Below are 24,491 nucleotides of genomic sequence, written 5' to 3' on the forward strand. Positions count from 1 at the left end.
CCTTGATGATGCTACAAAATTCTACAAGGATTATTCAAAGGTTGTAGGTTTTTCTACAAGAGTTCGGTGCATAAATAAGAAGGGAAACAAAATTATGAATCAATTGATTACATGTACTAGAGAGGGAAAATAGAAATCGAAAATATCTCCGACCAACAAGACAAATCTCTCAGCTGGTTTAAATTGTCCTGCAAGAATTTATATACATGTATCGAAGGATGTTGGTATTTGGATCATTTCGAAGGTCGTGTTGCATCATTCACATCCTTGCTGTCCAGATCAAGCACAGATGCTCAAACAGCACAGGGAACTAAGCATGTCCGTGTGTCGTACAATAGAGAATAACGAGAAAGCCGGTATCAGACCTAGCAAAACTTTCCAATCATTTGTTGCAGTAGCCGAGGGTCACCGCGAGTTAAATTTTATCGAAAAAGACGTGAGGAATTACATCACTAGAGAAGTGCTGAATGTTTCAGAACAAGAGGATGCAAAAGAATTCGGGAAATACTTATTAAGAATGAAAGAGAAGAATCAGAATTTCTTTTTCGAGCTCGAACTCGAGGACGATCAGTCCATTAAGCTTGCTTTTTGGGTAGATGCAAGGAGCAGAGTTGCCTGTGAGTATTTCGGAGATATTATTTCATTTGACACCACCTACAATACAAATAGGTAACATGGTGTTCTGGTTTATGATGCTGAATTTATGTTGTTTTATGAATCTGCTGCAGAGGTGCATATCGGCATTTTTTGGGTGCATAGAATCATTATTTGGGTGCATTTTGTTGATTATAATTCTGTTTTGTGGTAATCTGTTTCAGGTATAATCTGGTTTGTGGTTCTTTTGTCGGGATGAATCACCACGGTCAGTCAACACTTCTCAGATGCGCTTTGATGAAAAACAAAGATATTGAATCATTCAAATGGTTATTTCAATGTTGGTTTCGTTGCATGGGAGAAAATGCTCCGAAAGGGATTTTCACCGATCAATGCGCGTCAATGAAAAGGGCTATCGAGGCTTGTATGCCCACGACAATTCACCGTTGGTGTATTTGGCACATCACAAAGAAGATTCCAAGCAAATTAAACGGGTACAAGGGACATATAGAAATCGAACAAGAAATGAGCCAAGTTATTTGGAATTCTCATAGCAAAGATTCATTTGATAGGAATTGGAATGATTTTCTACTAAAGTATGGTCTTGTGGACAACAAGTGGCTTTCGGGTAATATTTTTTAAAATCCGCAGCAGAGGTGCAAATTGCATATTTTTGGGTGCATTGTAGTCTGATTTGGGTGTATATTGCAGATCTTTATGAAGACCGTCATATATGGGTTCCAATTTATCTGGATCACCACTTTTGGGCTGGGATGAGAAGCACACAAAGGAGCGAGAGTATGCATTCATTTTTTAACAAGTTTATTACCCGGAACAGCTCGCTTATTCAATTTGTCAAACAATACAATAATTGCCTCGGAAGCAGGGAGCAAGCAGAGAGAGAATCGGATGCTACAGATTTTCATATAGTGATACCGTATGCAACAAAATCCTCCATTGAAGCTCAGTTTCAACATGTGTACACTCACCAAAAGTTTAGGAAAGTCCAAGCACAATTCAGAGGGAAGGCGAATTGCATCACAAGATTAACGAACTCCGCTCTAGGCTATTCAGTATACAAAGTTGGAGAACAAGTTTCCAGCTCAATATTCAACAAGTTTGTGGTTACTTACGACTCAGTAGCAGCCCAAGTGAAATGCCAATGCTTATTATTCGAGTCAAGAGGGATATTGTGCCGTCACGCACTAAGCATGTTAAGCTTTGAACGAGTAACCCAAGTGTCACCCAGATATATATATATATTGGAACGATGGAGCAAGAAGGTAAAGAGGCGACACACACATATCAAGAGCAGTCACGACGAGCCACTATTGGAGCCAAGAAGCAAGAGATTTGACGAACTGGTATTTCATTCACAAAATATTTACGAATTTGCATCAGAATTGAAGGATCTGACTGCCATTCTGTACCGTGCATATGATAATGTCATGGTTGAGATGGAATAACTAAAATCCAAAAGGAAGGGGACATGTTCGTTATCTCACGAAGATGCCAACTTGGAATCCGTTAACGAGATTCAAAACCCTCCAAGAGTTCGAACAAGAGGACGTCCAAAAAATAAGCTAGGTTCAAAGTTGGACAAACAGATTTCAAATGCCTTAAAAAAGAAGAAAACGAAAGTTTTAAACGAGATAAAAATGATGTTCTTTAAATATGTGGTGATTGAGTTTAATTTTCTTGTTAATAATTTTGCTAATATGTTAGTTTATTATTTCCAGTTAAACCTATTTGATGCTGCATCAGTGGTGCGTCCAAATTCCAGCCCATATCATGGACATGTTATGAATTATCAGTTCAGGAAACCAGCAACAGGGATAGTTTTTTGGGTGTATAGTAACAGAATATGGGTGTAAAAATTAGTTTTTTGGTGTATTTCTGAATTTTTTTGTGTTTGACATTTTACATTTATATATTTTCAAATGCTGCTGTTTATGTTATAAATTTTTTTTGTTTAGTTTTTATGTTTTAAGGTTTAGGGTTTTAGGGTTTAGGGTTTAGTGTTTTAGGGTTTTACGGTTTTATGTATTTAAGGTTTAGGGTTTAGGGTTTTAGGGTTTTAGGTATTTAGGCTATATTTTAGGTGTATACGGGTTATATTTGGGTGCATAATTAAGGTTTAGGGTTTAAGGTCTAGGGTTTAGGGTTTTAGGGTTTAGGGTTTAGGATTTAGGATTTTAGGGTTTAGGGTTTTAGGGTTTTAGGGTTTTAGGTATTTAGTGTATATTTTGGGTGTATATGGGTTATATTTGGGTGCATAATTAGGGTTTAGGGTTTAGCTTTTTAGGGTTTAGGGTTTAGGGTTTAGGATTTTAGGATTTAGGATTTTAGGGTTTATGGTTTAGGATTTTAGGGTTTTAAGTATTTATGGTACATATTTGGGTGTATACGGGTTATATTTGGGTGCATAGTTAAAGTAATTGGGCGCATTAGTTGGTTTGGTGTTGTTTTCCTTTATTTTCTATGTACCTGTAATTTACAGCTTTTGAATACAGTATAGACAGTTTATTTATGCAAACAAATTTTATAATACAAACTAATTAATTATTCACAAAATTTACAAGTGTTCAAACTATTTCAATACTACATAAAACTGAAGTCAATCACTGTCACTTTCAATATCATAAGAATCTACTTGACAATATGGGCTCAACAAAGCTACAAATGGCTTCGACAATCTCATTGTTTCACTTTCCTTGATCGCTGAATCTCTGTCACTATTCATGTCTTGAAAAAGAATTTGGGAAGCAAATTCAACTCTGAAGTGGTCGACCTCCGCCTATAGTTTGAAAGAATATTGTTTGAATTAAATCTGTTAATTTAGAAAAGTAATAGAGAGTTATATAGTTTTAAATATAATTACTTGAGTCCAATTGTCCTACTCATACTTCCCATTTTTAACGTTTTGAGGCTCGATTATTTCAAGCCATTTCATGACATAAATAGCACAATCATAGCTGAAAACCAAAAATAATTTACAAATTAAAATATGACAGCAATTGAAAACACAATTTTTCAGAGTGAAAGATCTGTACTCTGTTTTTTGGCCTGAAATGTCAATGTAAGGAGGCTCAATTTCACGATCTTTTCTCTTGAGAGGTGCCTCCGGTATAAACCCTAATTCTCGAAATCACATACCCCTAAATACAAAAAACAAAGCTGAATATAAGAAGGAATAGGTCTAATATATCAATACACCCAAAGGATAACAATATACACCTTACTTTGAATTAAAATGCACCTAAATTTAAAAACGCAAAAAACATAATCAACTTACAATAAATTTATTTAGCTTCATTCTGTCTTTGGAGGGACACGTCTTGTGATAGGGGTCAAGTATATAAAATTTTTTCTTTCTTACATCAGCCACTCTTATCCACCACTAATTTGAATAGCAAACAGGTGCAAAAATCTGAAACATCTCCATATTGAACACTGTTTTAGTTTAATTCATAGATAACCAAAGAATTGTGATAAGAAGTTTTAAAAATGAAAACTTACATATGAATATGATGCTAATTTTTTCCGGTCCAAAAAAGGGTATAAACATTGGGTAGTCTTCGACATTAAATGGCTTTTTGGATTTTGGCTGTAAGAACACCCCATCTAGATGATTTCCAATAGCCATGTTCTACAGCATTTGTGAAACACCAAAAAAAATCTTTTAATGCACCCAAAAGATAACAAAATGCACCCAAATTTTAATACATTACACCTTACCACAATATTAGGTGGAAGACAGTAAATTTCTTCTTGGAATCTTTTAATATTCTGTTGGTTGAGGATCAGGCATATGGCAGTGACAATCTAGAAAAAAAAATAGCCAAATTAATTACATCAATCAATGTTGCAGTCACATGTCATAACATAATCATTAATCTTATTCTAATCTTACGTCAGCTTCATTATATGAAGTAGCTTTTAAAGATACAAAGTGGACTCTTGACAACACCAACAGTTGTTGGGTGTTCAGTGTGCAAATTTCATCATACTCATCAGTAGTGTCGTCCGCGTATGTCCTGATACGTGTTGCCCAGAGGTAGCATTTTTTTCTCATTTCGACCGACATTAAATATCTCCTCGTAGGAGTTTCAAATTTGTCAAAAATCTGGCCTACGGTCTGCTTTTTAGTTGGCAGGCTTTTACCTTCTGGAAAATCCGTTGTTGTCTTTTCTCCACTCTTTGCAATCTTTTCCACCAGTACGTCTAATTCTTCTATTAGTATTGTGGTTTTCGGACTTTTTACCACCTGAGCTTCTGCTTGCCCCACCCCCTTTTGGGTCTGTGTTTCCTCTTGGCTTGAATCAGTCAAGTCAAGGCTGAATGATGGCAACGGTAATTCTTTAGGTACATAGGACGTTGTCCTTGCCATCATCAATAGTGCAGCAGCAGTCGCTTCAAGGGCTGGATCACTGCGTGTTGACATATATCGTACTATAAGACTAAGAAAAAAATGAATGATATCGAAAATCAATTTCTATTGTGATGAACTTACATTTTAGGTGGAGCTGGTGGCATTGTTGGTGTGCTTTCATCAATTTTTTGGGGTTCTGGAGTGCTGTGGGGTTAGAGAAAATGAATCAGATTATAAAAAATTCAATTATTGCTCAATTTTCAGGATATATACCCAAATAAGATAACAATATACCCAAACAATAATAAAATGTACCCAAATATTTTTGCTCACCTGTCTGTTGGGGGGGATGGTTCAAATGGTGGGATAGGGCTTTCTGATGTTGCCTGGGATGAAGGCAGTATAGTTGAATTGGAACTCTAAACAAGACAAAAATAAAATGTTAAGAAAACCCTTTTAAAATAGATTATTAGAGGGTTGAAATTTAGTTATAAAACTTACATTTCAAGCGATTGAGAGGATGGTCGAAAAACGATGATCTGTTGTTGAGCTGGATCACTCAACGATTCTTCTTCCCGACTGAACCTGAAATACACCAAAATAAGATAACAATGCACCCAAATAATTACCAAATACACCTAGAAAGGCTCTTTTTTTTTTGAGAACTTACGTTGTTGCAGATATTTGTTTTTTTTTTTTCTGTCTTTTTTTCTTGAATAAAATATTAAAGGGCTCTTTGTTCTAAAAAAAATATATACAGAATTAGAAGAATGTGGTAAAAAAAGAATTTAAAAAATGGTATAAGAAAAAGAAATTACATGGAATCCGAAAGTTTGTTTACACTGCTTTGCTCCGTTTGTCCTTGGAACAAAGGATCAGTCTCGGTTGCTAAGCTCACCTCCGACATTCTAAGTATAGAATAAATATCATTCAGTAAATAATACTATTTAGTTAAATCAGGATATCAAAATTCTATCAATTAAAGGAAGAAAAATAATCAACAACCAAAACACCTTAAAAAAGTTAATATGCACCCAAATTCAACATACCCTTGCTGATGTTGTCTTAAAAATCCTTCGATTGTTTCAGTTCCAATTTCAGTTCTGACAGTACATTGAAAAGTACATGTTAACAAAATATAGTTTTGATTACAAAATTTAAGATAGGTTTAAAAAGTATGTTACCCATCATAGGAATGATTTTCTTCTTCTGAAGACGAATCCTCAATTATGTGCTTTCTTTTTTTGGATTGCGTCCTGAAAATAAAAAAATTATCAATCAGACAAATACAACAATATTGATGATGAGATACCGTCGAAGGCATTTCATACTTTTTGGCGGTAGTGTGAATTTTTTTGCTTGTTTTTTGTTTTTTAATTGGTAAGGATTCTTCACTCCTGAAATTAAATGAGAAACCCTGTGTTAATACATTAAATTTTGATAGAAACAGGAAAGAAAGTGATGATAATTTCAGAATCTTACTCATCAGTGAATTCACTTTTACTTTCTGAACTGGAATCTTCTAAAATCTGCTTCCTCTTTCTCAATTTCATTCTGGAAAGCAAACAATTATTAGAAAAAAATACCCTAAAACTGACAAAATGCACCCAAAAATATTACTTACTTTTTGACTCCCCTTTTGGGTTGTTTCCTTGTAGGTTCCTCTGAGTCTTCTTCCAACTCAGACTCAGAAAAAACATCAACATCAGTCTCTGATGAATCATTCTCAGAGAAAGAACTTGGTTTCTTTTTTTTTTTCTTCTCTTTTTCTTTCACTTCTTTCAATTTCTTTTTTGTTTCTGCCATCTTGACGATGCCCTGAAATAGTAGAAATATTAATTTACAGCATCTATATAAATAAAATACACACAAATTAGAGATGGTATTTTGTTTGCTTACCATATGGCCATCTATCTCTGCTCTAATTCTTGCAACCAGCTGCTCTCTGTTCCAATTGCTAACCCAGGACACTGCAGCTTTTTTCTCTCCTTTTTTCTCCTTGTTTTTTGCGAGATGGAAATAGATTATCATCAAGGCATAGAGGCATCTATCGATTCATTTTTTCTTTTTCAGACGGTAATTTGTTATGCCTTTAATGATGAAATTCAGCACATGGGCTCCCCAGTTGCTCTCTGTTATTTTCTTCATCTCAAAAATTGGAGCTATGTGCACGGGAGATACTTTGGTTATTGTACTAGGCAACAAGAACGCCATCTGAATATAGAGGATGAAAATCCTCTTAAATATCAACTGATCTTGTTCACTTTCAACACTGATACTCATCATCTCATCAGTCAACTGCTTCAGAGTGTTGCCCTGGAACCTTCTAAAAATGATTTGGTTCTCTTAAAAAAGATTCTTATAACTCACTTTATCAGAAAATAGATCTCCTACAAAAAAGAAAATAATTTATTACAAGAAATGCACCCAAATACCACTCACATGCACCCAAATACCACTCACATGCACCTAAATATCACTCATATATTACAGAGAATGGAATTATACAGAATTTTTGTAACCAGTTACCTGATGCATTGAGGCCAAGGGCATGCCCTATTGTTTTGGGTTTAACCTTAAAGGAACCATAGCCTGTTTCCAGTGTGTTTTTGCCCAATTTAAAGGAGTTAGCCAACTCCTTTAATAGTTTGTGAGGCACATTCATTGGTGGGATGTGCATGAGTCTACCAAATCCTAATTCACGAACAATCGCTTTCTTCGGTTCGCTCATCTTTTCAAATTTTTCGCTCAATAGTCTGGTGGCACACTTCAAGTCTTTGGTTTGCTGTAAACAAAGCAAAATTAGAGTCATTTAAATAACCTATATTTATATTAGGAAAAGTTGACTTGTTCTAAGAGATATATATATATATTCGCTTACGCTGTATTTTTTTTCACCTTGATTTTTGGTCATCATTTTTACTGTAAGAAAAAAGAAATACTGTCAATAGATAAAAAATGCACCCAAATACCAGAGCCATACACCCAAAAACCAGTCACGTGCACCTAAATACCAGCCACAAACATCCAAATCCAGTCCTATACACATTTTGTTTTTTCAATTAAACGAAATTAAATGAGTTTAAAATTATATTCAACTCAACCAAACAAGTAAAATCATAAATTAAATGAGTTCAGAATGATATTTAAGTTCAAATTGCCACTAGAAGCACCAGTCACATTCCATACTGACATATACACCTAGAAATGATCCATACAAAGTTTATATGTATACAAACCTACTTAAAAGACATCCAAACATTCACAAAATAGAGTTTGTATGTATACACCCAAATATCATTTCACTAGAACTACGTAAAATAGCGTAAACGACTTGAAGAGTTTTATTAGAACAGTAATATGATATCTAAACTAAGAACAGTGAAACAGAGAGAAAAATACGACGATATAGTACTTGGATTTCAAAATCAGAAACAGAAATATGAAAAACCTAGAAGAAAAATGAAACAGTACCTTGAATGATGTTTGTTCCTTCTTTTTGGTCTTTTTTTATGGAGATATGAATGTTTCTTTCTTGATTTCTTTTACTTTTTGCGAAGATTTAGACGGTTTCTTCAGAGTTTTTTTTTTTTTTTTTTTGTTTCAAATGTGGCTTGAATCTCGAGGGTTTTCGTATTGAATGAGGAAGAAGAGGAAGAGTTTTTCATTATGAGTGCACTTTGAAAAAGTGAAACGGTTGAGTAACGCACATGGTGTTTACGTTCGAGTGTGGAGAGTATGGATGCATGTCATTTTTATTGACCTTGAGCCAATTTGTATAATTTATAAATAAAAAAAACTTGTATGTATAGGAGGCGTGTAACGAAAATTGGTGAAGTAGCTTTAAGTTGTAATCCTACCTACTAACCAAAGTGATACCTAAGAAGTGATGGCAAAAGAAAAACAAATTATATAATGCAATTATACTATACACGCTCAATTAAGAAAAAATAATAAAATACATAATCTATGTTATAGAAATATCATTTCTCATTGCCCTAAAGCTAAATACATATCATATCCGAAAGGATTCTTTAAAAAATATGACAAATAAGATGTTAGTAAATCCTAGCTTAGACTTCAATTTAAATATAACAATGAACCACTTAAATTATTTTGTATATTAAAAAAATTAGACGATTAAGTAATTTTTGAATTAAATTTAAATAAATTTGTTTTTTTACATGCGTTTCTTTAAAATTGTCGTCTTTTTTCTTTTTGTCGTCGTTTCCTCCTCCTTTTCTTCGTTTTTTTCCTCTTTTTTTTGCACTTCTTTAATAATATCGTTGCGTCGTCTTTTTTTTTCTCTTTTTTTTTCACATATTCTTTCATATTGTTTTCTTCATCTTCTTCTTTCTTCTATATATATTTAAAAAAATAGAGTTCAAAAATTTTGATTCATATTATAAAAATTTTGGTATACAAAATGAAAATGTTAGTATATAATATAAAAATTTTTAAAGTATTACATGTCTAGAATATTAATATCCAACCAATAAAATATATAACATAAAAATTTTGGTGCACAACATAAATTTTTTTAAAAGATCACATATTCAGAACATTGACATCCAACCAATAAAATATACACAACATAAAAAAATTGGTACATAATACATAAGTTTTTAAGGATCACATGTCCAAAATATTGATTTAGCCAACAAATAAAAATATATTCATAGCAAAAGTTTACCTACTGTTCATACTCTGACTCAAAAACATTAAGCCAGACCTAAAAGGAAGAAAAGTCCACCCAAAGGATGGCTTCTTCTATTTTTAATTTTTTACCCGACCTCCACGACAACAGTAGTCCTACTTGACTGAATTAGTAATTAATTTCTAAGATATTTTCCACTTATTTAGAAGGGAGATTTTAACAAGGGAATGACCATCCACCATTAAAGGTGGAACTACTCTTCAAATAGTTATTACTCGAGAAAAATCCAAAGTAGTCCCTGACAATTATCTCGAAAGACAATGAGACCCTTGAAAAAAAAAACCCAATCCGGTCCTTGATAATTACCTCAAAAGGACAACAAGGCCCTTGTGCCAAAAAAATCAATGTTGTTTTTTTTTTGGCACAGGAACTAATCAGTCCCAAAAAAAATATCAGGGGCCGGATTGGGTGTTTTTTTTATTGGGGTTCTCGTTGTCCTTTCGAGGTAATTGTCAGGGGTCGGATGGGGTATTCACTCTTATTACTCCTACTATAAATACACTGAGACTTTTAGGTATATTTCGGAATCTAATCTACTAAAAATCTATCTAAAGTCTTTGCCAACTTAAGCATTGAAGTCTCTGTATCACTCTCCACTTCCTCACGAGGAACTTGGACAGTGGCGCTTCGACACTAGCACAAATCGGACGTTGTCTTATAAGAAGTTTGAACCTCATGTCTAGACCCAAATACAACCTAATTTTAAGTAACCATCAAAACATGTACCATGCACAAAAATTTTTATTTTATATCAATAAATTTATAGTATATATAAAAATTTATGTATCATATACACAAATTTCTGTGTTATATAATACGAGAAAAGAGAGTAAAAATCCAATAAGTGGGAGCCCAAGTGAAAAGTGAAGTGGCAAAAATAAGATAATATAATTTGCACCAAAAGAACCATAACAGAATTTATAATTCCTATATCTAAATAGCCAAAGAAGCGCTAGGAAGAAGGCATGTGAATAATGAGTATTTTTTCTGACTGAATCTCTTCTCTTTGGCTTTTTTTTTGTTCTCTTTTTTTTAAGGGTTAATATGCTTCTCACTCTTTTATGCAAGTGAGATTATATGAGAGTGTATTTTTTTTAACAAGAGAGCTCAACACAATAAGTGAAACAAGAACAACAAACAAATAGAAAAGTTAAAAAAAGAAAAAAAATTGTAAAAAACTTCATCAATCATTTTTTGTGTTTTTCCTTCTTATAGTGTATTCCTGATTTTATACTCCTAATTTTATACTCGTAGAAATATTTTCAATCACTCTAATCTTACTAAAACTCTATCAATCCAATTGCAAGATCGCTAAGTGAAAGTCCACCAGTTGCATATCTTCATCCAATTCTTAAAACTCTGTTAATCTGACAGCATCCTTTCTCCTCTCTACCTGTACAATTTCGTTGAAGTCTCCTATAAAGACTGACATAACTCTGTAATATAACTCAATTTCTCACACACAGCGAATTTTTCATTCTCTTGTATGAACTCCATACACCACAGAAAGCATAATTGAAATTATTTTTAGTAAGATCCCTTCAACACACAACCAAAACTCTCATTTATGACAACGACTCATTTTAAACATGATTTCATCCCAAATTAACAGTAAACCACTTGAGGCACCCTCCGACTCAACATATTCTCATCCCGCAGCATCACTCTTCCGAATTCTTATTACATTAAACTTCGTCACTACCCGCCACTTAATCTCAAACAAGCCCAACGTATTCAATTTAAATTTTTTCTTGAGGTTTTTTACCATGCTCAATTTTTCATCACCCATTAACCCCCTAACATTCCAAGAACAAATTATTTTAATAAATTATTACACACTTTTTTTAATTATTTTTGGGCCTGCAGCGTCTTGCTTTCTCTTTCTGTTTTGCCAATCTTCTTTTCTGAGCAATTTCTTCATTCTGTGTTTGGAGAATAGCCATAATAACATCTTTTTCATTGTATAAAATTGCACCTGATTCCAACGCGAGGTCCAAAATTTTTCTATTTTCAAGCATCTGCTCCTCCAAAATATTATTTTTGTTTCCCTTACTTCCTTCATTCTTGTCCGAACCACCATCATCAACCACTCTCTTCCCAACTACTTCTTTATCGTGTTCCGATAGCTCCCTCTGTCTCTTTGTCAATGCTGTTTCCTTTCTGCCGAAATCCATGCCCACTATTATTCACAATGTCATCCCTATCATGTGTTCTTTCATCAACGTCTTCTGCACCATCATCATCAACATACACACCCAACTCACCAGTCCCTCCATTCAATGTCACCGTCGGGAGAGTAGCGGCTTGGTTCTCCGCTACCAACTCTTCTTCGATCTCACGACCCAACATAGGTGGCGTCAGGGTGGCGTCAGGGTTGCGCATTTTTCTTATCACGTTGAACCTCCTTTGTCGTGGCTAGTCTTTAGCTTTCCTCCTTCAACACTGATTCGGTCTCCCTCGATCTTCTTCGCACTGGTTTTCAGTGCAAGTTTTGCAGATGTAGCTTCCTGCACACTTGTCGTAGACCCTTCTCTAGCGTGCCCATCCCTATCGTGAAAACCGTGCTCTATTTTCATTAAGCCTAACTCAGATTCTAGACCCAACCCAACAACATCGAACCGGTTGATTGAGGAAGCCGAGTCCGAAGATCATTCTCTATCTTTTTTGGACATCTTTAAATTGTTGGGTCTAGCACCAAGCCTACAAAGAACCTTCTTTTTCTTATTCCTTTTGCCCCTCCTTTCTAATCCATTAAAGTTACCTTCATTAATTCATGTTACTGTATCTTCAAAATCAGCTTCATAATTAATATGATCACATCCCACACAATCTATTCTCCCTTCAGTTTCTTCATAAATTGGTTGATATGTTACTATTTTTATCTGATTTTGTTTTGAATGATCATTAATCCACTCATTCAAAATAATTTCAAGAATTATCAACTTGCCATTATCTTCTCCGTCTTCCCTCAGCTCTCCCATCACCACAACAACTACTTGGTCGTTGAAAATCGCTGATTTTATAGTTCGTACACTCCTTAAGTTCGTAAGAGTGCATTATACCTCTCTTTTCATTTTTCTTACTTCAGTATACATCATACTCATACCTACACTTAATAAAATTTACTAGTCATGAACTCTATCTATCCTAACTTATACCGATCCACACTTGTTATCAATAAATTCATTCATTGATTGTATTCATGTCATTATATCGATAAGTTTTTGTATTTTTTAACAAAAATTTTTGTGTCAAAGAAATATGAAAAAACCAAAAACAGTGACGCATACACAATTTTTTTTATTTGACTTGTACCAATTTAATTAGACTTAATTACAAAAATACTTTTACGTGTAGACGGTGTAGTATCATCATTTTTTATATATTATTGTAAAATAAATTTAATTATATACATATTGAATATATAAAAATAAATTTTTATATATCTTTTATTTAATTATAAAATATTATATTTTAATTAATTAAATATTAAATAATTAATTTATGACATTAATTTTATAAGATTATAGAATTTGAAAAATATATGTATAATGTCAAAATATATTTAATAATATTTTTAAAAATTACTTTTATTCAAATTTTAATTATGTGTTAATTTAATTAAATATATAATTATTTTATGAATTAAAAACATGCAAAGATAGATCAATTTATACAAAATTTATTTAATTTATAATAAATAGACAAAAGTATACATCAAAAAAATTAAGATGGACAAAAACATACTAATATTCGTAAATATTAAAGTACACTTTAAAGATTATTTTAAATGAATAAAAATATACACAAAAAATAAATAAATATCAAATTCTTACTAAGAGTATAATACTTTTGTCCATAAAAAAATTAATTTTTTGAAATGTATTTTGATATTTAGAGCAACTCCAATAAATTATACAGAGTATAACTTTTGATACTTATGAGAAGTGAAATAATTTAAAATTAAAATTTATATTAATATTAATAATTTAAAATTAAAATTTATATTAATATTAATAGATAAAATGAAATTGGTCTTATTTTAAAAAAATATTATTATCTTAATAAAAAAATAATAAAATATTACTAATTATATAATTATTTTAATAAAATAATTAAAAATAATATAAAATTTAAAATAAATTAAATTTAAATATTAAAATAATAAATCTCACATTTAGTCTCAAATTACAATTTAAGATATATTCCTACAAATATATGAGATTCAAAATGTAATGTACAGATTCAATTTGACTTCTCTCTATTTTCACAAAAGATAACGACATAACATGATAGATAACGCGATTTCTTAAAAAATACTTCTACTAATTTCATTATTTTGAAACAATGAGAATTTTTTTGTTAGAAAGTACGTTAATAATAATGAAATTTGATTTTTGAAAATTTTATTTGTAATGAGTACGGAATTTTAACAGGTGTTAAAATAATAAAGATAAAAATCGAAGTGTCTTTTTCTTTAATTGTTTACTCTAATATTTAATTTTTCCCAACTAAACTGCTTTTGTGTGGATACTCGTTAATTTAGGATTCTTTTAAAATAAATGTTTTATTTATTAAAATATATAATTTATAGTAATTTTATAAATATATACTGTATTTTTTTATCTCGTTTACAGTGTGAAAGAAATAAGAGTGTACGTACTTCGTTTACAATGAGATAAAGCATGAAACACTAGACGTGTTTACTTCATTTACAATGTAAACGAGATACGTATAATCTTATTTCATTTACACTGTAAATGAAATACGTGAAAAATTATGACGTTTACTGTATAACGAGATATATTATGACAAATTTTTAGTAGCTATAAAAAGATGTGCAACCCTTTGTATTCTTCACAAACATTTCATTTCGGAAGGGTGGGATATAGATAGCTAACACCGATGAGAAATGGAGTTTTCCGGTTTCGTCTGTTTTGACTCCATGGCGACGAGCATGTGCGCTTCATGTTTGACATTTATGGGAGAATTATGGCGGAACAAGTTATAGAACTTTATACAGAGGTCAATGATGTTGGTAGCGGTAGATTCGGCCACTCGAATTTTGTGCAGGACGATCCACCTCTCGCACCACCACTGATACACGTTGCGAGTCCAGTGGAAGACATGGACGTGAATGGTGAGGAATCCGACGATGAGTATGTTGCAGATAGCAACGATAGTGGTTCTTCTGAAGATGATGACGAGGAGGAGATTATACCCAAGACGCCAGTGGAGGCATCAGTTCGGTATCTTCTTCCTGTCCCGCACCTAATTCCGGCCTTATCAGTTGTACCCAGTCACTCTTAGACATTGGATGTGGACGCGATGCACGAAAAAATTCTGTTTTCCAACACGGGTGAAGAATTATAGCATTCGCAGAAGTACTGAGTACCGAGTAGTGGAGTCGGACCGATTAAAGTACCATGTTCATTGCCGGCAATATGCAGCTGGATGTTCGTGGAGCCTTCTTGTTGTCCTCCGACAGAATTTTGGATATTGGTGAGGCCTGGTTTAATTGTGGTTTAATTAATATCATTTATCATTGTTATATTTTGTATAAATATCAACCATGTATGTGTTATTTCGTTAGGGAGGTGCATAGGGTTGGAGGAGCGCACACGTGTTTAGCACCAACCATGTTTCAGAACCATCGACAGTTGGATGGCAGCCTTATTTGCCGTGTCAACCTGCCATTGATACAGTCCAACCTATCCGTCAGCATCCCTATACTATAAGGTATAGTTAAGCAAAGCCATCACTTCAAACCCTCGTATAGAAAGGTTTGGATGGCGAAACAAAAGGCAATTGCATAGATATACAGAGATTGAGATGAGTCATACAATAAAGTGCCTAGGTTGCTACAAGCACTGCAGACTAATTTGTTCTAAAATAATATGTGAGTTCAAGGCCATACTATCTAATCTTCTCCATCGCGGGAAATGCAGTAGACTCAAAAAAGTACTCTCATCCAAGTCCCGGTGAAGATCTTAGCCAAAACCCAGGGCAGAAATGCCACATTAAAGGTTAGCCCTGGAAGCGAGAGATGGGCTATTAGGCTTAAGTACTACTTCCAGGGGGACTTCGTATTGAAAGCACTACGAGCAGAGAAGCCCGAGAAAAGTAGTTGTCAAGATACTGTCGGTAAACTTAATTAATGTGACTTGTGAAGTACAACATAATAGAGTTCGGGCTGTAGCTATGAGTGCTACAGATGGTCTAATGAGAGGAATGGAAGTGATTGACACGGGAGCTCCTTCCAGTCGCCTCCTCCGGATTTGATCCATAAATTCCTTCATTTCATTGAGGGTGGAATTAGTTACGAGGCAATCTTCCACATGAATCCGTGTCCTCTATAGCCTTCCCGGCCCGGACCAAGTAGCCTATGAAGCATCAAATTAAGTACTCAAGTAAAAGGACAAGTACTATGATGGACACCTTATGGTGCACAACTTTTGCATATTTGATAAGATATTCTGGGCCTTCTGTCCCTGCCTATGTGGAGGCATTCAAGCATTGTAAGCCTTTCGTCTCAGTCGATGGCACGCACCTGTATGTCAAATATAGTGGTGTTTTGCTTATTGCAGTAGCATAAGACGGTAACAACAATATTTTTTCTGTTGCTTTTACAATTGTTGAGTTTGAGTTCACCGAGTCTTGATCTTTCTTCCTTACCAATTAGAGATGACATGTAACCCCACAAGACAATCTGTTGATTATTTCTGACAGATCCTAGGCGGTCAAGGCTGCACCCTGTTGAGGGAGAAAGACTCCTTCCTTTGCGCATCCTGCTATTGGACTGCAAGAGGCCTGACACCTAGGGGTGAGCACGGGTAGCGGGCACTCGATTACCGTCCGAACCCGAACCGAACCATAACGGGTAATCGAGTCCGATCCGAACCAAACCAAATTCTCTCCTTATTAATGTGTTTAGTTTTTAATGTATTTGGTGTTTAACATGCTTGGATTATTTCTATTGATTTTATATGTTTATTGTACCTATAGAATTTTTAAGATAAAAATTTTATTTTTTTTATAAATTTCTGTTTCATCGGGTACCCAATTATCCGAACCGAACCAATCCGTTCTTAATTGGTTTGGTTTGGTTCAATTGGTTCGGTTCAGATACATACACAAAAAAACGTAAATCCGAACCAAACGGAACAAATTACAATTCAATTGGTTCGGTTCTAATTTCACCATAAATCCGAACCAACCCGACCCATGCTCACCCCACTAAGTAGCCGCTCCACCAATGCCCAAGTCTCGGTCCCGTACTATGTGTGAAAATCACGGAAGCACCCATCCACTGGCTCTCCATGCGCGTGTAACCCGAGGTGGTACGCGACATCCTGCAGGGTGATCGCGCACTCACCCCATGACAAGTGGAAAGTGTGGTTTTCAAGATGCCAACGCTCCACGAATACCGTAATCAGAGAACTGTTAAACACGAAATTTCTGAGTGGCACCGCATTGCCAAAGCCAGCCTCCCTTAAGTAGGGGACAATAGCGTCCAGTGATAGGAGTATGTGACTGACTCACTAAAAGAAATAGGTGAGGCCTCTGGTAAACAATAAAAAACTCGAATGAGAAATATATAAACCTATAAAGCTATAAAAATTTTAATGTAAAAAATCCTTCCACTAAACATTTACATCACAAATTAATTTAAATTATAAGTAAACTAGTTTAACAAATAACTACAAATATTTACCTTATAAATTAATTTAAATAAAAATATTTACTTAAATAATTAATAACAACATTAATAAACCATCTTCTTCAATAACTTACATTAACTAAAAATATTTACTTAAATAATTAACAAGTAAACCATCAACTTAATAACTTAATTTAAGTAACAACAAATTTAAATAAAATTATTTACTTAAATAATTAATAACTAGAAACATAAACATCTTGTTACTTAATTAAGTTAACTAAAAACATTTAGTTGATTAATTAATAACTAAATTAATAAACATATGCTTAATAACTTAGTTTAAAGAAAAATAAACCTAAATAAATATTTAGATAATAAATTCATTGAGAAAGTATTGTTTTTGTCCCCAACGTTTGGAGTAAATCCTATTTGTGTCCCTAACGTTTAAATCGTCCTATTTGTATCCCTAACGTTTGTAAAAGTGATTTAATGTTATCCTGCTGTCAATTACACATCATGAATGCTTTAGTTTGAGTTTTAAAAATCTCTTCTTGAAGTTAGAATATAAATGTTTGGGATAGAATCGATGATCCACTCTGAAAAATAGCTCATCAAAAGTTGAAACTAATTCCTACAACATTTACATAATTCACTTTTCTAGGGACATAATTAAATTTAAACACAAATAGTGGGTATAATATTAAAATCGAACACATCTAAGTGAGACCTAATTGATAATGAATACATCCAAGTGAGAATAATTGAAAAATATAATCTGATTTGTTAGTATAATTGATCATAGGATAACATTGAATCACTTTTATAAACGTTAGGGATACAAATAGAACGATTTAAACGTTAGGGACACAAATAAGACTTACCCCAAACGTTGGGGATAAAAATGATACTTTACACTAATACCTAAAATCATACCCTATCATTTAAATTATTGCTAATAATATATTCATTCGCCTAACATATACTGTATACTAATTTTATAAAAGTATCATATGTATGACTACACATGTATGCTTTAACATAAACATAATAAAAACAATACCAACTTTAAAGTTGGATACCCCAACAATGTGCCATGTTAACTTCAGTCGGTTGATGTCCGCATCATGTGCATTGACATGTGTCATAATCTCCTTGTAATTTGATAATGTGATTAGAAAATGATAGAATTCAGAGAAAAGTTAAAGAAATGGATGTAATAAAGATTCATATGGCGCTGTGAACGAAATACATTTTTTTGAAACAAAAAGCTTAACACAACAAGGTAGAATATCAAAAGAAAAGTACTAGACAGATAAAGTAAATTAATTTCTAATCGTCTTTGACAATGCCGTCAACAATCTAAAAGATCAAATATCACTCTACCCTTTGTAATTCCTAATCGATCTGTTGACTACTTCCACAACACCTATTTCTTGATTTCTAAAGATTCTGTCATTCCTTTTCAACCAAGTTCTCTAAATAATAATAATAAAACTAAACTCACCAACATTCTATCAATTTGACTGCACGATTGACCCTGAACCATGTAAACTTATGGTCATTCATTTCTATATCCACCAGTTCCATTCATGTATCCATGTTTTAAAGTCTTCCTCTGTTGTTGCTAACACACTAGCGCCTTTCCTTTCTTCCAACTGCACAACCTCATTGAAGTCACCCATGTAGCAAAGAGAAACTTGACATATTCTCGATAAAAAACTCAACTCTTCCCACACAACAAGCTTCTCCTCCCTTGTATGTGCGCTATACACCAAGCAAATCGCACAATGAAAATTATTGTTTGTCAATTTCTCTTCTATATACAACTATCTCTCTCCTATGTAACAATTACTCAACCTAAACATCATATCATCCCACATTATAATAATCCTCCAAAAGCACCTTTTGATTCCACAAATTCCCGACCCACGGCATCATTACTCCAAAATTGCACTACACCAAACTTAGTAATCACCTCCTTCTTTGTCTCTATCAATCTTAACATATTCACATTATTTTTACGCTTAAAGTTTTTACCATTTTCTACTTTCCACCACCCCGTAAACCCCTCACACTCCATAAACTAAAATCATTTAAAAATTTTATTACACATCTTATTCCGATTTTTTGGGCGGCTCCTTCTTGCTTTCTCTTTCTATTTTGCTTGTTTTTTTTTTGTGCCAATATTTCATTCTGAGCTTGGAGAATAGTCATAATGTCCTCATCCTCGTCATATAAAACAGCTCTTGATTCGACTGCCAGATCCCAAGCAGCCTTGTTTTTAACCATATCTTTATCCTAACTTCCTCCGTGCTCATCTTGATTAGTTTCATCGTTTGCATCCGACTCTGAGTCTCCCAAATCTTTCAAGTTTCTTACAGCCCATTTATCCTCCAACCCAGTTTCTCCACCACTGTATTCTCATTCTCTAAATCTAAATCATGCACTGTATCATCCCTCATCAGACATATGCCAACATGCTGCTTACCACTCCCATCCAAGCTAGTGTAGATCTCATTAACTGCACTTGGTGGAATGTTTCCTTCTGTTGTGCTATTCGAACAATTCTCCGCACCTTCACCAATCTCCTTCTCGGCTTGATTCTGCTCGTCAGGTGCATTAGGGACTTCACGCTCCTCTCTGTCCTCCACGCCATTAAGCTCAATACGGACATTATTACCTCCGCCATCATCAACTGACTTCCGCGCTACTCCCAAATCCGCCTCGTAAACATTGTTCACAGTGGCATCAATCTTTTCGTGAACTCTCCACACCCCCTCTCTTCACCGTCATCTGTAGCCGCCAACAAGGAGATCCTTTTAAAATGTACGACGACATACTCTCTGTCACATTGTTGAACGAAATATATATATATATAAATTTTGTCCACTCTTACCTCGTTTATCATGCAAATGAAATAAGAGATACAATACATTTTCGTAAAAATATTTCAAATTGTATATTTTGATAAATAATATTTATTTATTTATTAAAAAAAATCCCGTTAATTTTTCTACTCTTTTATTTATGAAGGATATCAGCAATTGCATAACATTAACAATGAATGTTGACTTTGAACTTTGAAGTTTGAATGATACAGCTACCAATTCCCCACATGTGTGACTCAACTACCCACCATAAACGCATAATAAAGAAACTCTCCTCATGACTCAACATCCCTTAGGCCCTTACCTACACACATAACTTCACATAAGAATACATTAACTTTCAGTAATCAAACTCAAACAATGACTTTGCTTCGATGGCTTGCGATTCTGTTCCTTCTGCTCGCCGTGTACTGCGGTCTCGATCCGTTTCGACACAGCCCCATAGCCAGCTTCCCGGAATTCGAGGCCAAATTGATTGAAATGCCGCCGTGGTCCGAGGTGCCGCCGGAGAAAGACTCGGAGAATTTGTTGCAGAAATCGGAGGTGAAGTTCTTGAACGAGGTTCAGGGACCAGAGAGCGTTGCTTTCGACCCTCAAGGTCGCGGTCCTTACGCTGGTGTCGCTGATGGAAGGATTCTCTTCTGGAATGGACACTCTTGGCTTCCCTTTGCTTATACCTCTCCCAACAGGTATAACAATTTTGAAAACCCCTAAATTTCCACTTTGAGAGTGTTTTCTACTTTTCAAGTGGTGAGTCCTGCAAATCTACAATTAGTTCGCATAACTTATCATTCCTTAATTTAATTAGTCTTATCTTGATTTTAGTTTACTTTACTTATTTCATGGTTCTCACTATATGACAGAATTTAGTTTGATTTCAAACTTTAAATGGGACCCACTTTCCATGTTATATCATATGGGCACTAATTGGATACTTGTAGGTAGGTACTTATACTTGTTAGTTTTAGTTGTAGGTAGGTACTGTCCGAAGTTTTACGGCATAAACAAAAATAACTATCTTTTATATGGTGTCCGTGAATGTTCATTCAAAAGAACAGATGTGATTGCGCGACTGTACAAAACACTTTATACTGTCAGTGCCGTAAAATTAAACTCTTATTTAATCTGTTTTCAATGTTTATTTTTGTATTTTAATATATATTTTATACGAGTGGCTGATTTGGTGGCGGATTTTTTATGTTTACCTAACATGGTTGAAAAATATTTGTTTTTGAGCTGTTCTATTTCTAGAGCGGAGCAATCTTTACACATACATCAACCCACTATGCCTTGTACATTTTTCACCCAGCAAGTTCTAGTTGTAGAACCATTTTCTCCCAATTTCTGAGTTTTCACTTCAGATGAAGTTCTGCTACTTCTGCAACATGCTGTTTCCTTGCAGCATTGCTGACGAACCTTAAATTATTGTACACAAGGTCATCCTTTTCAAAGTTTGAGCTTGAGTCTTTAAAGCTTGTTCTTGTTTAGATACTGAATTTAAGTTTTTGGATCAGTAGAGTGTATATGTTTGCAATAACATGTGATTAAATGTTAATGATCTTTCTTCTATGTCCATTTCAAACACAGGTCAGAATTGTGTGATCCTAAAGTACCTGCATCACCACTTAGCTATGTGACGACCGAGCACATCTGCGGAAGGCCTTTGGGACTCAGGTTCAACAAGAAAACTGGCGATTTATACATTGCGGATGCATATTTTGGGCTTCTGAAGGTGGGGCCTGAGGGTGGTTTAGCAACACCTCTTACAACTGAGGCTGAAGGGGTGCCATTCAGGTTTACCAATGATGTTGATGTTGACGAAGAAGGGAATGTTTATTTTACGGATAGCAGTGCGAAATATCAGCGCAGGTAGGATCCTCTTTTAAAACTTTTAGCAATCGCTATTTTCTTTTGAAAAACTTTGTACTGAATAGGGATATAATCACAAGATATTATTTTAAATCAGAGGAATCTGCTAGAAAATTATTTGTATAGCGACTTAAATGGAAATGTTTAAACTTTGGAATCTGATTGATTTTTTTTCTTTTACAATATATGGACATGATAACAAATTTTGAACTGTAGAAATTTGATTGAAAATTGAATGATTTATAGGACCTTCAGAGTAAGTAAATCCTTTATCATTTTGTATCCAAGATTCGGATACAAGAGAATCATCCAAACTAAGTTAGAAATCCTTGGTTATAAATATGATGCATGCACCACTACTGAAATCTGGTGGTTTTCCATGCTTTAGAATTTTATGAACTTAGTTTTCCATGCATCATATAGTAAGAGTGAAACGCGTTGTCTTATAATAACCTATCCCAAACGCAAACAAATGAGGAAGGTTATGCTAAGGCGTCAACAACTAATGTAAACGCATTGTCAAATGGTTAGGTCTATTAGGCATCCCTATATGAAGCAGTTACTAAGGTGTTAGGCCTATTTAGAGTGATTTCCTTAAATATTTAATTCATAGAATTCTGAAATATTGTCATTATTGTTACATCTGTCTTGCTTTGTTGGTTCTAAAATAATTTTGTGTGCAGGAACTTTATTCAACTGGTATTTGCTGGAGATGATAGCGGCAGAGTTTTGAAATACAACCCTGACACTAAGGAAACCACAGTTCTTGTGAGAAACATTCAATTTCCAAATGGCATTTCCTTAAGCAAAGATCGTTCCTTCTTTTACGTCTGTGAAGGTGTTGTTGGCAGGTGAACCTAAAATAACAGCTTTTAACACTTCAAATAAGCACGACCCCTTGTGTTAGAAATTTTTACTTGCTCGCAAAGAAACTTATATATCTTGTTATCTACTGTTAAATGTTTACCACCCCAACAACGTGGTACTCAATCAGAGGTTCATAGCAAGAGATTCTAAGAGAATATATCTATATGTGAACCTTCTGATATGCTAGAGACTGCAAACATAAGCAGGATTAGTGTCTCTTTGGGTTCATCCTCAGAATTTTTCTATTTTCTAGATTCTATAAAGGAAGACAGAGAAAACAGTACAATCAAATTTTTTATTCTCATTTCATGTTTCGTTTTTATCTTCATAAAATCCTAAAACAAACAACATTGAAAATAACAACAGGAAATCAAAACAAAAACCAAATAAGAGGATATTTCTAAGTTGGTGATAATGCAAATTCCATTCACTAGTTATTACCTGTGCTGAAAGAAAAACTAAGCAATGTTAGCTAGAAAATCTTTTGCCATTTTTCTGAAAGAACCTAATGATAGAAGTCCGATATCTGAATTCATGTTGATTATTAGAGTTCTTTTCTTTATACCATTTCTTGTTCTATATAGGCTACGCAAATACTGGCTGAAAGGCGAAAAGGCCGGGACTTCAGAGATCATAGCCATCCTGCCTGGAATCCCTGACAATGTGAGAGTCAATGAAGATGGCGATTTTTGGATTGCACTTCATTGCCGAAGGTATATGTATGCGTACCTTAATGCCCTCTATCCAAATATTCGGAAACTCATACTCAAGCTCCCTATACCAACAAAGATTCACTACCTGCTTCAAATTGGTGGCCGGCAACATGCGTTGGCTGTTAAGTACAGCTCCGAAGGCAAACTTCTGCAGATATTGGAAGATAGCGAGGGAAAAGTTGTTAGAGCAGTGAGTGAAGTGGAGGAGAAAGATGGTAAACTATGGATGGGAAGTGTTCTTATGCCTTTTATTGGAGTTTACAACTTGAAATGAAATAGATAACAATACTCTGCTGAGCTATACACTACGTTGAAAAAAATCCTGAGTTTGATGTTTTGCTTAATTACAAGTTTTCATTGATGGACAATGAATTCACAGTTGAGGAAGTCCTTAAATGAATTCAAAATTGCTTCCATGTTGCCATGGATAGTTATAGTTGTGCACATCTCAGTAGATAAAACTGCCATTTGAATCAGAAACGAATTTGATCATTCCATAACAACCAGATAATATTATGTTTGGCAAAAAGGCTTAAATTTTCAAGGTCTAATTTGACCTGCATAAATTTGTAACATATCAGATAATATTTATATAATTATTTTATGATAATTGATATATAATATTAATTTGTCATGTTATTGTGTTTGTTTGAGCGATACTAAGTTTATAAAAAAAAATATTTTTTCGATGAAAAAAGATCGTTTTTCATTTTTTAGGGTGTTTGGTAAATTTTTAGTAATAAAAGTAAAGGTGTTAGAAAAATTAAAAAAAAAAATTTAGAAGTTATAATTTACATCTTTTTTTGTA

At 33.9% G+C, this 24,491-nt stretch overlaps 2 protein-coding genes across 2 annotated transcripts; both read left to right on the forward strand.

Moving 5' to 3' along the window:
* The first annotated feature begins 316 nt into the window (after positions 1-316).
* Positions 317-2,468, forward strand: LOC148569924 (protein FAR1-RELATED SEQUENCE 5-like). Its single transcript, XM_088506733.1, has 4 exons — positions 317-669; positions 819-1,222; positions 1,306-1,745; positions 2,334-2,468. The coding sequence occupies exons 1-4, from the start codon at positions 317-319 to the stop codon at positions 2,466-2,468; spliced, it is 1,332 nt and encodes a 443-aa protein (XP_088362859.1).
* Positions 2,469-20,390: 17,922 nt separating this feature from the next.
* Positions 20,391-24,097, forward strand: LOC107629997 (Calcium-dependent phosphotriesterase superfamily protein). Its single transcript, XM_016332986.3, has 4 exons — positions 20,391-20,923; positions 21,822-22,103; positions 22,787-22,954; positions 23,555-24,097. The coding sequence occupies exons 1-4, from the start codon at positions 20,595-20,597 to the stop codon at positions 23,955-23,957; spliced, it is 1,182 nt and encodes a 393-aa protein (XP_016188472.1). The 5' UTR covers positions 20,391-20,594; the 3' UTR covers positions 23,958-24,097.
* Positions 24,098-24,491: the final 394 nt, after the last annotated feature.

This window comes from Arachis ipaensis, chromosome B3 (assembly GCF_059453495.1).
Source record: "Arachis ipaensis isolate K30076 ecotype BB chromosome B3, ASM5945349v1, whole genome shotgun sequence".
Lineage (NCBI taxonomy): Eukaryota > Viridiplantae > Streptophyta > Magnoliopsida > Fabales > Fabaceae > Arachis > Arachis ipaensis.

Coding starts and splice junctions, on each gene's coding strand:
- LOC148569924 (XM_088506733.1), top strand. CDS start 317: ATGTCCGTGTGTCGTACAATAGAGAATAACGAGAAAGCCGGTATCAGA. Junction 670..818: donor ACCACCTACAATACAAATAG/GTAACATGGTGT, acceptor AATCTGTTTCAG/GTATAATCTGGTTTGTGGTT. Junction 1,223..1,305: donor GGACAACAAGTGGCTTTCGG/GTAATATTTTTT, acceptor TGTATATTGCAG/ATCTTTATGAAGACCGTCAT.
- LOC107629997 (XM_016332986.3), top strand. CDS start 20,595: ATGACTTTGCTTCGATGGCTTGCGATTCTGTTCCTTCTGCTCGCCGTG. Junction 20,924..21,821: donor GCTTATACCTCTCCCAACAG/GTATAACAATTT, acceptor TTTCAAACACAG/GTCAGAATTGTGTGATCCTA. Junction 22,955..23,554: donor TGTGAAGGTGTTGTTGGCAG/GTGAACCTAAAA, acceptor TGTTCTATATAG/GCTACGCAAATACTGGCTGA.